At 40.1% G+C, this 14,119-nt stretch overlaps 3 protein-coding genes across 6 annotated transcripts in view; 1 reads left to right on the top strand and 2 right to left on the bottom strand.

The window, feature by feature from the left end:
* The window catches only part of gdpd5b (glycerophosphodiester phosphodiesterase domain containing 5b), a 43,189-nt gene extending 41,641 nt beyond the window's left edge, over positions 1-1,548 (top strand). For all 4 annotated transcript variants that reach the window (XR_008827304.1, XR_008827303.1, XM_056373833.1 and 1 more), the window contains one exon: positions 162-1,548. Coding sequence is in view for 2 of the 4 variants with exons in the window: in XM_056373833.1 (XP_056229808.1) it covers positions 162-247 (86 nt within the window). In the remaining 2 variants the exon portion in view is untranslated. The remainder of the gene's footprint in view (positions 1-161) is intronic.
* Positions 1,549-3,345: 1,797 nt separating this feature from the next.
* hspa13 (heat shock protein 70 family, member 13) lies at positions 3,346-7,538 on the bottom strand. Its single transcript, XM_056373834.1, has 5 exons — positions 7,252-7,538; positions 6,798-7,138; positions 6,333-6,546; positions 6,037-6,204; positions 3,346-5,738 (listed from the first exon to the last, which is right to left on the bottom strand). Exons 1-5 carry the CDS (start codon positions 7,274-7,276, stop codon positions 5,158-5,160), a joined length of 1,329 nt encoding a protein of 442 aa, XP_056229809.1. The 5' UTR covers positions 7,277-7,538; the 3' UTR covers positions 3,346-5,157.
* A 303-nt stretch (positions 7,539-7,841) lies between these two features.
* samsn1a (SAM domain, SH3 domain and nuclear localisation signals 1a) lies at positions 7,842-13,849 on the bottom strand. Its single transcript, XM_056373171.1, has 8 exons — positions 13,680-13,849; positions 12,568-12,648; positions 11,841-11,969; positions 11,061-11,178; positions 10,812-10,963; positions 10,444-10,656; positions 9,851-9,998; positions 7,842-8,668 (listed from the first exon to the last, which is right to left on the bottom strand). Exons 1-8 carry the CDS (start codon positions 13,734-13,736, stop codon positions 8,514-8,516), a joined length of 1,053 nt encoding a protein of 350 aa, XP_056229146.1. The 5' UTR covers positions 13,737-13,849; the 3' UTR covers positions 7,842-8,513.
* Positions 13,850-14,119: the final 270 nt, after the last annotated feature.

The raw sequence follows: 14,119 nt of genomic DNA, 5'->3' as shown, positions 1-14,119 counted from the left end.
TTCTTCATCATTTTTTCATTTTAAATTAAATTTTGCACTTAATTACTGCTTTCCTTTTGTTAACTCTTGACCAAAGGTGAGAATTTTCATGCAACTAATGAGGTTTATGAGCTGTATTATAATTTAATGACTTTTTTTGCTTTTCTTTTGGCGCCCTCCAGAGGTGGGGAATGGAGTTGGCAGTGCTGAGGAGCTGTATGCAGATAATGGCTACGACTACTACACCAATCAGGGCATCAGCCAGTGACTGGAACTAAGCCTGTGTGAATCTGCTGCAGTGAGACGGAGACTACAACACTCTGTTCAAATCATTCCTGTTTTAGTCGGTGTAAAGTCTGTTCTCCTCCTCTGTCCTACTGATAAACTGACAGACTGCTGTATCTGATGGAGAAAACAACCACCCAGCTGCTGTGTGTACATTGTGTAAATAAGGTTTTTGCTTGTCAGACATAGTGTATATCACACGGGGCTACACGCACTTTTTATTGATGGAATTCGCCAAATCTGTGGCCTCCTCTCTCACATTTAAATGTCCAAGAGCCCCCCCCCCCCCAAGTTACCAAGTTACAGAGTTTCCAGATTCTTTAAGCTAATTTTCCAAAGCAGTTTATTATTTTAAGCAGTGTAAGTGTAAATTATACTCTTCTCTTAGCGAATGAATTTCTTTTTAACAAGGCTTTTTACAATCCTTTATTGCAGCATGAGCCTTCTGTCAGCACTCCATTGTGCTGTTGTTCATAATAGTACTAACATTATATTTGTATTTAAAGAGGAAAAAACAAAAAACACAAACAAGCTGTTTACAGAGGTCCTGCCTTCTCCTCCAGGTGAAATGTTCACATGGTGTATGTAAGATAATTATTTTGATAGAGGCTGAATGAACCCCCTGCCCTACTTTTGATCAGTGCATGTTACAGGAATGATCATATCAAATGACTTGTGTGAGCTGTGCTCCCAGTGTGTAACCAGAAGACGAACTGGTGAAAATGGTTTGGGGTGGAGATTAGTGCTGTCTTTTTATGGTTAATGTGAATGTGTTATGGTTTGTTCGTTTCTTTTTTTTTAAGATGTGTAAGGTGTATTTGTGTGTATCCTGACTGGAAGTGTATTTTTTTTACCCTGTGTGCAGTGCTATGTTGAATGTGTTATTGTAAATAAGAGATGAACCAGTGTGAGAGATGCTCCAGCCAACTAAGAATTACATTTGAACAATGTGACAGTTAATTAATTACAATAGCAATAGTCTGGCCATGATGGAAGTCATTTCGCTTCCTTCACAGCCTCTGGACTGCAGTTAGGTCTGTGGTATTGTATTGCTGACAAACAAAATGCATCTCAATGTAAGTTTCTGGTGTAAAGCTGAATGTTATAAGATAAATGAAGTGGGTGCTAAATGTGAAAATAAAGCTCCAAGCTAATTGAAGGGACGCTACTAGAGGTATCACAGGAGGCAGCACAGGGTCAAGAAACTGATTGCGTTTTGTGTTGACTTTCTTTCTTTGGGTATTACTGTGCCTCAGAAGTAAAACATTAAAGACTCTTCTAATACAGGAGTTTCCTACTGGCTGTTTATTTTTTGTCATTTTTCCCCCCCTCACATTTTTTTAAGAATTTGTCTCTCTTTTTTACTATGTGCCTCAGCAGTTTTTTTCTGACTCCAGCAGAGCTGCAGAAGTCATGTGAGTGATCATATTTGCCTACATAGAACTTAAAGTAGGTCACAGTGTGCCACTAAAACTCTTAAACGGGTCAGCTCTTTTTAAAGATTATATTACTGTCATTTGGCAAATGACTCTGTCCCCTACATACACACACTTACTCATCAGGAGTAATCTGGGGTCCAGTCAGTGTTTTGCTCAAAGACACTACGCCATGCGGATGTAACCAGGCTAGTTTAGCCCCAGATTACTATTATGGTGCTGTCCCTTTAAATGGGGTTGATAGGTTGTAGCGCTCTGCTTAGTGCGCAAAAGTCTTCACACTGGCACTCTTACTCAAAAAACACCTACTTGCGTTCTTCCCTCGATGCCATGCAGTTCTGCTAGAGATAAGGAGCTACATGCTGGATCAAACCCTAGTTAGAGCTTCATGACCATGGGCCCTATCTTACACCCGTATTTGCTAGTTTCAGACCCACGCAGCTGTCATTTTTCCATCCAGCGCCCACGTTGTTAAAATAGCGAATACATTTGCGCCTATCAGTGCGCCCCTGGGCGTGTTGGTCTTAAAATGTGGTGTGGTCAGGCGCACTGCTGGCGCAGGTAAATGTGTCTTATGCTTAATTACCACGTGGAGTGCAGGCATTGTGCCACACCTGGTGTGGAGATAGCATTAAAGCTAGTATAACCTTTCATGCTGCTAAACTTTATGTGAGCTACGTATGACGTCTGCTAAAATGTTTGCATAGAGTAAATAGGTCTATTAGAGAAACACTGTTTAATTTCTTTAATGTTTATGTTGAGTTCGTGTACTTTGAGGTATACTGCGGAACGTATTGTGTTACATTTGTTAATCAAAAAAAGAAAAAAACAAAACAAACATTTTACACCAGTGACTTTATTTAAGTAGATCTCAATGGAAATTTATGATCATTTATTAGGACTTGTGAATAATTTCCCTGCATGTTGTGTAGGCTGGTTTTGAAGAGATCTTCTGTTGGAAGTAGAACCACCATCTCATGGTGTCTCCATCCACATATCCACCTCAACTGTCCTCCCGCCGCCCTCCCAGTAAGTCTCCATCTCCACTCAACCATCAGTCTCACGTCGCACCATCTTGTGGAATATTCATTTAAGACAAGGGTGGTTTATTTATTTATTTTCCTTATTTGAAGGGTTTCTGAGATCTGTGTTTTTTTTTGGGTTACAATTTACCTGTTTTTATCTGGTTTGGGTCAACAAGGTTAAAAGAGGCATGTAATGTGTACAAAGGTTTTGGTATATACACTTAGTGTGATTGTAGATCCTTGATGGTGGGTTATCTGGTTGCTGGTAGTACATTTAATTTCCTTCAGATATATATTTATTGAACTAAGAAAGTATTTTTGTGACTTTAAAGTGAACAATTGAATATAATACACTTACCTGAACCAGAGCCAGTCAGATGTCATGTGTATTCATTGGGGTGGATGTTTCATCTCTACTTTATAGTTTAGACAAGTAACTTAGAGCCTCATCGAATCTAGATTATAGTTTGAAGCCCTGTTCTACTTGGATGTGTGTGTGTGTGTGTGAGAGAAGTACTCTGTAGGCTGCTCAGGAATTTATATACACACACACACACATATATATATATATAGGCAACAAAATTGACCTAGTTAGACTCTCAAAATAAAAAGACGGTGGAGAAGTTGAGAAATGCAATTTTAATAGGTCATAGCAATTTAACTTATTTCATATGTGGCTCAACTCTGACAATGAGTAATTCTTGGAATATAAAAATAGATCCTAGTCCCATTGTTTTTGTTTTATTTTTTTGGTCTCCCTATTTCCATAGGGACTGAAACTATTTGTACAGTATCAAATACAAACAGCAGAGCCTCAAATTTGCTTCATCTTAACTGAAATCTCTTACATCAAGATCTCAGTTACAAAATGAGAGATACATCATCTGAGAAAAAGGAAATAAACAAATACACCTACTCATGAATGGTGTTTGGCAAGAAAAGAGTTGTGACAGTTTTAAAGGAATGTAAGTACCTTAAGTTCTTGGTGATCTCACTGATCTTGACAGATACAGAATACTGTGTTATTTTCACAGAAATTTTGGAATAGAAATGGAAGTCAACCTACATGGTGGATGAACAATAAGCAGCCTACTGTCAATAAGGATAAGTGCAGGTGAAACTGATTTTTTTCACACTAAATTATTCATCACAATTTAGGCACTCTGATCTGTGACGGTAACACATTTCTCAATATCAAATACACAAGGAACCAGTAAGCAATGCTTTGGTCCTTCTGTGGGACGATCAGTTGACTCTCTCTACTTACAGCAGTAAAAGCAAACTCTCACGTGCAGCGAAATTATTTGAAGCGTATAAGTGTCTGCCATTTCAATAAAACATGGGATGTTGCACAAAAAAAGTGGAAGTTGGGCAACACGTGGAAGTTGCCAAAGTGCAGCAATGAGCATGTGTCCTCCATATCTCTGACAGGCAAATAATCTGACCTGCATCCTCTTCAAATACAGGGGCAGTTATGCTAATGAGTTAACATTTACAGTACTGTGTGAACATTAAGGCTTTCTCCGACACACACCTTCATCTGTTAGCTGGGGGGCTCTGAGTCAGCACCTCACCTAAATGCCTTATGTATGAGGTGACTAGTCTATATTGCAGTGAATTCATTTTAAATTAATTGTCCATCTCTGAGGTGTCTCTGTGTCCCAGTTGCTTTCCAGTGGATGTAAAATCATCTCAGGGACCTGGACAAAGGTCTCTGTCTGAACCACCAACTTGCAGCGGTTCACTTCATTTCAAACAATATAGCAGCTTTCTAAAAAGGCACATGCACACAATATGTCAGCCTTTGATGGGAAGAAAACACTTTAAAGGCCTGCAAAACACCTGCACTCGTACGTATTTACACACACGCAGCCATACTGTTAAATGAGAATAAATAAATAAATAGATGAAGACATACTGGCTAGTCTTTAAATCCTTTAAATGAGTGGTTGTTCCCTGAATTGAACACCATTACAGTATCTACCATAACTAAGCATCATCAGTGAAGCGGGCTGGATTAGTAGATACACGACAGAGAAGCTTCTCACTCCCATTTCATCAGAATCTCACCATGTGGTTTCTGCTGAAACTTTGCACAACAAAAGCAGCTGGGACTTTGACAATGAAAAGAGAACTGTTGATTTCCGCTGATGTTACCAGTCATTGCACGTCAAAGTGGAATGCAATAGATGTTTGCACTTATCTTTTTTTTTTTTTTTTGTTACTGCCACCTTTCGCAAAGAAGCACAAGAAGAGCTGAAAACCTGAATATCTCGTACGCCTCCATTTTTGGTGACAGTAATTTTTGTTGTGCATTTTTCTCACACCAGCAGATTTTAAATTGAGCACTTTAGAGAAGCATGACACAGTTCAGAATCTGTGGCACGTTTCTGTGGCATCCCTTTAATCTTAATAAATAAACTTAATCAAGATTAGCTAAAGTTCGTCTTGCGCAGGTGTCTGTTGGGGATTTCTATAGCGCTCACTTGCAAAGGCCAGGAACCTCCCATGATGCCAGCCTGAATGGCCACGCCTGTCACCACAGCCAGGTCAGGATCTACTGATGTGTTGGGCTCCTTCCCAAAGTACTCGCTGATCAGCCTCCTGATCCGCGGTATCCTGGTGGACCCTCCAACCAGGACGATCTCATCCACTTCCTCTTTCTCCAGGTGGCCCTCAGCTAACACGGTCTCGACAGGAGCCAGAATCTTCTGGAAAAGGTCCTCGTTGAGCTCCTCAAACAGCTCGCGAGTGATCACAGCCTGGAAGAGAACCGGGGCAGCAGCAGAGCCTTCAGGTGACTCGGAGTTGCCGTGCGCGTGAAGATGCAGGGGCACCTTGATGGTGACCCCGGGTTGGAGGGTGAGGTTGATCTTGGCGGCTTCCACAGCCTGTCGGAGACGATGGATGTCCTCTTTGAGGGTGGGCGGGACGCCAAACTCCTGTCGGACACGCTCTGTGGTGTACTGGAGCAACCTCTGGCTGAAGTCTTGACCTCCCAGTTTGTTATTTCCTGCAAAAACATCCACTTAATAATAGTGTTCTGTTCTCTCTCAAGCTTTGGAATAAGCTGCTTTGTGACGTTTCAGATTACAAACACTAAAATTAAATCAGGTTTTTGTCTGAACAGATATTCGACACCTGCTATTTCTCTCAGTTGAATCCACTTCAATCAGGAAGAAGAGAACACAGAATAAAAGAACAATTCTTTTTGAGCTTTTACTGCAAACCAAAAGTTAAAGCTGCTTTTTCAGACACCAATGGTTCACATCACCTCCTGTCTCTTTTTACTGAGGCAGTGAAGCACCTACCTGCCATGGCTCTGGTGAGGAACATTCCCCCCTGTTTGTTGAGCAGAGACACGTCCAGGGTTCCTCCCCCGAGATCGACCACCAGCACGTTAAAGACGTCCACCTTGTGGAGGCCGTAGGCCATGGCTGCCGCTGTGGGTTCATTGATCACACGCAGGATCTCCAAGCCTGCAAGACAGTAACGTGAGTTAGTGTGCACATTATGTCGTTTTTAAACTTGGGTGCCTGATGTTCAGTTTTGTCAAAAGACTCACTAACGTCATCCAACATCATCATAAGATAATTAGAGAACTGACCAGCCAGGTTGGCAGCCCTGACAGTGTAGTTCCTCTGTCTCTCATCAAACTCCGCCGGCACCGAGATGACGGCTTTCTGGATGGGCACACCCAGCTGTCTCTCGGCCATCTTCCTCATCTTCAGCAGCAGCCTGGAGCCGATGAACTCTGGGCTCACCGTGAAGGTGTGGTTGGTGGAGATCAGAAACTCTGCACTTCCATTGTTGTTAATCACCTGAAGGAGGGGGCGAATAGAGACAGCAAACCACGATGAAGAGATTTCAGTAGAAGGGGCAAATAATGTGCAATACATCATTTGTTTTTGTTTTAATTCGTATGAAAAGAAAAACAAGCACTAAAGAAACTACAGATCCAGGACTGATCAACTTCAAAGATTCTTTATTCCCATCAAAAATGGTTTAACCAAAGAAAAGCAGCTCCTGAAGAGAGTTACAAACGTGTGTGACCAGCCCCAGCATGACCCACCTTAAATGGGTACCGGGCACTCTCCTGCTCCATGACTTCCGGCTCAAATATTTTCCCAATGAACCTCTTTGCATCGTAGATGGTGTTTTGAGGGTTGGCGTCGGCGAGATCTACGGCTTCGTGTCCGGCCAGCACCGCAGTATTGGTAAAGGAGACTGCGCTGGGGATGCTCTTCCTCCCCTCTTCATCTGCAATCACCTCCACATCCCCGCTGCCCGGGTGGAAGACGCCAACAGAGCAAAAAGTGGTGCCCAGGTCCAGGCCGATCACTTTGGGTTTGGGGGGAGGTAAGTACTGCTGGCCCAGATAGCCGGCCAGGAACAAGGCCAGGATCACCGAACCTGTGGACCGGTAACATCATGCGTATTAACAGGTGGGACAAACCAGCTAGCTCATGTGTTAGCATCCAGTCACCGGTTAATTACTGGAGAGAAATAACTCACTTCTGACTTACCAATCATAGAAATTTCTCCGGACATCGTCACACACTGTTGCGAATCCCCAAACCGCTTAAAATTCACAATATGTCGGTAAAAAAAATGTGCAAGTTGCGGTTAAATGATGTCCAGCTTTGACAGCTGGATGATGCGAAACAGAAAGATTTCAGACTATCAGTAAAATACACGTCAACACTGCGTGGCTCCTTGTGTTAACTGGGTATTGTAGTTTACGTCACACACCATCGACGCCACCAATAGCGCAGCAGATTTTAGCTTTTTACTACAATTCCCATCAACGCTAGCGGCATGAACGAAAACAGAAGTTTCGTGACGTATCTGTGTTCTCAGCCAACCAGGTAGAGCCAAAACAGCCAAGGATAAAAAATGAAATAAAAAAAGTTCACATTAAAATGAAATGTTAAAAATAAGAGAAAAAAAAAAAAAATCAAGAGTAGAAAGAAAAACAGTAAATGTAATAATTAATTATATACAAAAATAGAAAATATATTTCCCATTCTATTATATTTCATGGCTATTTATGCATGAACCACTCACTCTACATCAAACACTAGCATTTAGTGAAATAATTCCAAATGACAACAAATCATATTTAATTGTATTTATTTGATTTTATTTACAAAAAGTTGTGAAAACAGATGAATACTGACTTTCATGCACAGGCTCGCTCTCTCTCTCTCTCACACACACACACACACACACACACATTCAGAAAATAACACAGTTTTTCTTTTCCTGTACAGTATACATTATAGGCAAGATTTGAATATGCATTGTCCAAACCCAAACACTACTTTTCAAAAACATCCCTTCAAATATCTCACTTCAGTTATAGGACCAAAAACAAAGATGACACTCGATGTTAAATTGAGATTGGATGTGATGAGAGGTTAAAATGATACAGCTTTGATAAATAAAGGCATTATATGCAATAACACTGAATGATTTAGAATGCAATAAATACAAGTGACATTAAATCAATGAAATGTCACTTCTTCAACAACATAAAAAAAACTGAACTGAAAAATTACAAGTTGATCATGATAAACTGACAAATGGATATAATGACATTTAGAACACAGATTGTTTGTTCTTCCTATATGTATCACGCTTTTAAAAAGCTTGTGGTTGGCTAGCTGGAATAACAGATATTAACATGACATTTGAGAAAATTAAGAGACAGTTGTTGAAACTATCAGTCACAAGAAAATACCCAACTTTGAATCCCAAATGTCAAAGTATCCATCTAATGAGGACATTACGAAGCCACAGCGTCTGTGAGCTGCTCTGCGTCGTCTTTGCTGTCTGAACATTCAGATGGGATGAAGCAGCCCGAGTCTCTGGGACAGTCGCTGTCTTCTTCCTGTAGACTGTGGGAGGATTTGTGCTCCTCCGCATCCCTGACATCATCACCTGCGATCACAGACCAAATGGAATTGAATGAAATGTCATAATATTACAAGTTTCTGTTTCCAACCACATGAGAGAAGGAAATCTGTGCAAAGTGGTTGAGTTAGTGGAAATGAACCCATATTTAGATTTGAAATGCTAATGCTCTTTGACATTTGATTTGATCTGCTGCTATTCTATTAATAGTAATGTACATTATTTTTAATAATAAGGTTGTTATTGCTAAACTTAATGTGAAAACAGCTGTTTTTTTGGCTGACTGTGAATGGCAAAATGACCCAAATATTAAAATAACTTCTGCAGGTGTGACCTAGCAAAAAGCAGCACAAAACACCTCAAATGTCCTCTTTGACTTTTATTTTCCACTCCTACAGAGTGAACATATTGAGCTGACATGCACCATTCTTTAATATTTCTACCTCACTGACGGAAGCTACTAATCCACATGTCCAGGTTGCCAAAGCACTACGCTAATGGAGTTCAGCTTGATTAAATTACTGGCCTCTCGTGTGAGTCAACTAGCTCGGCAGGGTAACGCTGCGGCCGTTGCCATCTGTTTAGTCAAACTGTCACCCAAACAAAATAATGACAATGACCTTTAAATCGCCTTTTGTGCATCTATTTAAAGTTACACTCAATAAAACATGAATAGATTGAACAAAACCAGCCAGTTAATGTTGCTCCTTCTTCATGCTAGAAAGTAGTCTTGTTTTTATTGATGTAGGGCTCTGCGATAATCAGCTTTCTGTTTCGAGAACTCAGATTACAGGAACAACTTCTGCCCTCTTAAGCACTTTCTATCTGAGTAACAGGAAATCACTGATAAGCCTCTCATGGTGCAGGATGTATTTCTATTCAGTGTGACACAAATGTCTCAGCTTCCACCTGATGATTATTACAATTGTTCCAAGACAATATATTGTATGACACCAATCAAGAATCACTGTTAGTGCTGTGCTGTTGTAATAAAACAAAGGACAATATGTAGGACAGTATGCAGTGGGATGTCATGCTGCAAAATAAGATAATAGGAAGCCTGTATACACGGATCTCAGAGTTTGACAGTAGTTTACAGTGATCTTCTCATTGAACATGAACCCTTACAGACACCTTAATAAGCATTTTAGTTGATCATGTCTCTTATGATTGGTTCAAGTTGTAGTCACAGTTTGGTGTGTTGCTAACCTTCTGTGTAGCGGCACTCAGCAGCAGCGAGAAGCCTGCGCCTGTGCTCGGGGTCTTTCACGTTCAGCTCTATCAGGTGTTTCTCCTGCAGGTGCATCAGGTCCTCCACTGTCTGGTAGCCATTTAGCAGCAAGGCAGAGGCGTACTCCTGCAAAAACGATAGCAGTGTTTTCACTACTACGTATAGACTGTTTACCTCAGTAAAAACCAAACATCAGGTTTCAGATCATATGCGGCACAAAGTAATAGCTTAGGTTCCAAACTTGTGAGAGTCACCAACATCTGTTATTTCACCTTTTTGTTTCTGAGGTTGATTTGTAAAAGTATGGCAACATTTCAGTAGTAAGTCTGTCGAAATTGAAAAGGATTTTTTTTTTTTGTATATCTTTGTGGTATTTTCTGGACAGTGAAAATAGTTTCACATTAGCTCACTCTCCTAGACAAGGTTAACAACATCAATAGAGTTCTCTCTCATTAAGGAAGATGGAAAAGAGAAGTGTTTACTCTTTTAACTTCTCTCCCGTTATGATATGAACAGTCTGACTTGCACTAAAACAAGTGAGCGCTCCCCAGTGAACAGCTAACGCCCTCACCTCGAGATTCAGGCGCTCCAGTAACTCAAGCAGCGTTTTAGGTCGAGGTCTTTTGCAGAGCTTCTGCTGTCTGATCTTGGGAGCTTCCTCTTCTTCCTCTTTCTCCTCCAAAACATCTACATAGATGAATTTGAAGTTTCCCACTTTGCTGTTTAGCATGCCGGTCCAGATGCCCATCGGAGGCTTACTGATGATGCTGATGATGTCACCCACCTAGGAAAAAATTAACAGCAGGATGTGGTTGATTTGAATATTTGCTAAGTTCAACTAGAATATAATTATCTCCATGAAAAAGGATCATTTCTGTTGTGGTTCTTACGTGAGACTGCAGAGTCGTAGCACTGCACACAAACAGTATAGTGTTTTACCTTGAGTTTGAGAGAGTCTGTGTCATATGGGCTGGGAACAAAGTCTGTGTGGACACGAGCTCTGCCACAGAACTGTCCCTGGTAGGAGCCGTCCTCCTCCAGCCTCACACTGTCTTTCTGACCAGAACCGTTGGACTCACTGGTCACACCACCTGAACCCACAGACACAACACAATATGATTACACAATTATGGTGATCTAATCCATAAGATAAAGTAATAAGTAAATAAAATAATAAATAATACTTACTTGAGGAGCTCTGGCCACTGTAGAGACTTTCTAAGGAGTTGCTTGTCTTTGCAGAGTTTTTCTCAGCTGGAGGGCTGCTGTCTGTCTCTGCCTCAGGGTCTTTGTCTGTGTCATCACCCTGGAGGGGGAAAAAAAAAAGCAAAGATGTACAGTTTTAATTGCGAGGCATGTTATATAATACAAACAAACCATACAATCATCAATCAATCAGTCAGTCGTGGATGAGATGTAGACATGTCCAAACTGCTGTAGCCAGACTGAGTGAGTCTATATGCAAGTAAAAGACAACAAGGAAAATAAAACAGAGGTTCAGGTGGAGGTGTGGGTTGTGAAATTTACAAGCTACTCAAACATTTTATCTTATCTCTGCGTGTCACAGTAACGTAAAAAAAACCTGCAAGAGGACACTTTCTGGTGTAGGTCAGAGCGAAGCGTGTCATTTAAATACTGCCAGCAACAGCGTCACAGTCGAGGATGTGGGTTTGATGAAAGGGATAAGCCTCTTTAGAAAAACAGCACAGGTTTGCAGTAACTGAGGCTGACTGTCAATGTGGACTTTTACCGTGTGTGACAGGTATCAAGGGGATTTTTGAACATTTACACACACAAATGATAGCTGTGTTTACATGAAATAGTAATCTTTACCCCTTGAATTTACCAATTTATGCATATCATTGATCAGAAGCTTTATCACTGGTGCCTGATAGCAGCCTGTTTAAATAATAAGTGGAGGCTGTGTGTGTGTGAGTGTGTGAATGTGTCTGTTTTCCAGTGACTCACTGTCTCTTCAGAGAAAGACTTGATGTGTTTTTTGCCCATTTTTCTGCGCATGGTCAGTGAGATTGCCTTCATCTTCTTCCCAAGTCCAGCTGATTTGTTTGTGTCTGAACTTTCACATTCTTCGGTGAGCTGTGTGCAGAAAGTTGGTTTAGTTAGTTTTGAAATACCATAGTAAAATCTGTATATGTAAATATATCAAAAATATCTATGATGACATTTTACACAGTATAACATGTTGCAAGCATATTCATATAGTGTATATATTCATACTTTGGGATGGATATATACTGTCTACAATATTACCGTACATACAGAGACATATATGTTTTTGGTTTATATGCACATATATTTCATATATGGAAATTTAATATATGTATATGTATTACATCTGCATATGGGAATAAATTTAGACCATAGCTACTCTTATTTCTGCCATCTCCTCTGTTTTTGTACTTCTGCTCCATGAACATACGGTAAAATGCACCACTTCCTGTGCCATGAAGGGTTTTTCCCAGGATGAACCATGTTATTTTTATAAAACGCTTTGCACTAGGATACAGCTGCAAATATTTGTATATCTGCTTATATTCAGCTATTTCAACGCTAATGTCTCTAAACAAAGACTTTGCAGTATCATTTGTGATGTTGTTGACCTCCTGGTACTATTTTACTGATGTATTATTACTTCCTGTCATTATGACAATATAAAACAAACATATCTACAAACCATATTTGTTCCATTGTCCTCTGGTTTGGCCAGTGACGAGTGATGTCTGAGACCCTCAAACCTGCCGAAGCTGGTGGAGCGCTGTGAGGGACATTTAAAAAAAAAAAAAAGACAAAGGATGTCATAAAGACAACTGGCATGGTTTGTGTAGCAAAATTTACCAGAATTACATCATGTCAAGTCGTTGTACTTGTCGTTGTACTTGAGTCCTTGTCTCAGCTGTCAAGACTCACAATTGTAGTGCATTTAGCTGTCCATATACTTTATATAGTCCGTCTATTAATGAAAGCCATGGTGTTCCTAAACGTACACCGAAAGCACCCACAGTGTACATGTATGTATATGTGTGCGTGTGTACATGTATGTATGTATGAATGTATATATATATATATACACACACATATATAGCAAATAGTCTCTTCAGAGTGTTCCAGAATGAGAGCAAGTAAAAGTCAGGTTTTGAGTCATAAAGCAGTTTAGTGAGAGGGCAGTGAATAAGTCTCTACATACAAGTGAACTGACAAACTTGTCAGTATGAAAAATATATAAATAAATACATAAATAAAACAACAGCGTCCTCACAAAACTGATGACATGTACTCATAGTTGCTTCACTCTGGCTGGGTTTTAATTGTTTCTCTTTTTTTTTTTCCTCCATTTTTCATAAAACTAAAAGTCATTATAATCTCTCCCAAACCCCCATCATCTCCACAGCAGAGCACAAAAAATAATTATATAAATGAATAATCCCTGGAAATCCTGGTTAAACATGAACTCCTAGACAGACCTCTGTGGACTGATTTAATGCAGCGTCGACTGCTTTGACTGACAGGCCCACATTTTACTCCAGTCTCCACAGATGCAGCAGCAGAATTGAAGAGTTTTGTTTTAAAGCCATTCTTTGTCTTAATTTTAGTTATTGCACTGTTTAAATTTATTGTCCTTCTGTAGGACAATGAATTTGGAAAATACATTTTAGTGCATATATTTTTGGAAAAAAACATTACCTTTAAGTAAATTATGTAAAAGGTTACATTTGAACATCTCTGCTTCCAACTAAATGTCATGTCACTGACTCATATAATCAGATTCCTGTGTAGATTCTCTCCTACCTTTGGTTTGTTGCTCTTCGCTTTGTCTGACACGTTGGATGCTGCCCTCTGTAACATTTTTCTGCTGTTTTAATCGTTTTTTATCAAATCTCAGTTCTTGCTCTTCTCTTTTCTTTACCCCTCTCTCCTGCTGACAGTGAAATGTTAACTAAATGCAAGAGGCTTGCCTGTCTGATGGGCTGACTAGCCCACTTCCTCACATCACACAGGATGTGAGGCAATCGACATTGTGTGTCTCGCTCCAGTATCGCTTTTGAAAGGAAAAAATACAAATGCTTAAGTGTGCATTTTGTGGCCTGCTCAAAGAAAACATCACGAACCACTTCCAGGAAAGGTTGTGTTTAGGTTTTATATGTGTGGTATTTGTTTTCATAAGATATTATATGACTTATGACATACAGTATCCTGGGGACGATGAGCTTGTGTCATATTTATCTTAC

The sequence above is a fragment of the Seriola aureovittata genome, chromosome 4 (assembly GCF_021018895.1).
Source record: "Seriola aureovittata isolate HTS-2021-v1 ecotype China chromosome 4, ASM2101889v1, whole genome shotgun sequence".
NCBI lineage: Eukaryota > Metazoa > Chordata > Actinopteri > Carangiformes > Carangidae > Seriola > Seriola aureovittata.
This window is presented reverse-complemented; position numbering and strand designations above follow the sequence as displayed.

Excerpts from the sequence above, each read along its gene's own strand:
- samsn1a (XM_056373171.1), bottom strand. The coding sequence starts at position 13,736 with ATGTTACAGAGGGCAGCATCCAACGTGTCAGACAAAGCGAAGAGCAAC. Across the intron at positions 12,649-13,679 it reads CGAAGAGCAACAAACCAAAG|CGCTCCACCAGCTTCGGCAG; the intron begins GTAGGAGAGAAT and ends TGTCCCTCACAG. Across the intron at positions 8,669-9,850 it reads TGAGTGCCGCTACACAGAAG|GTGATGATGTCAGGGATGCG; the intron begins GTTAGCAACACA and ends CTGTGATCGCAG.
- hspa13 (XM_056373834.1), bottom strand. The coding sequence starts at position 7,276 with ATGTCCGGAGAAATTTCTATGATTG. Across the intron at positions 6,205-6,332 it reads CAGGGCTGCCAACCTGGCTG|GCTTGGAGATCCTGCGTGTG; the intron begins GTCAGTTCTCTA and ends ACTGTCTTGCAG. Across the intron at positions 5,739-6,036 it reads CCTCACCAGAGCCATGGCAG|GAAATAACAAACTGGGAGGT; the intron begins GTAGGTGCTTCA and ends ATGTTTTTGCAG.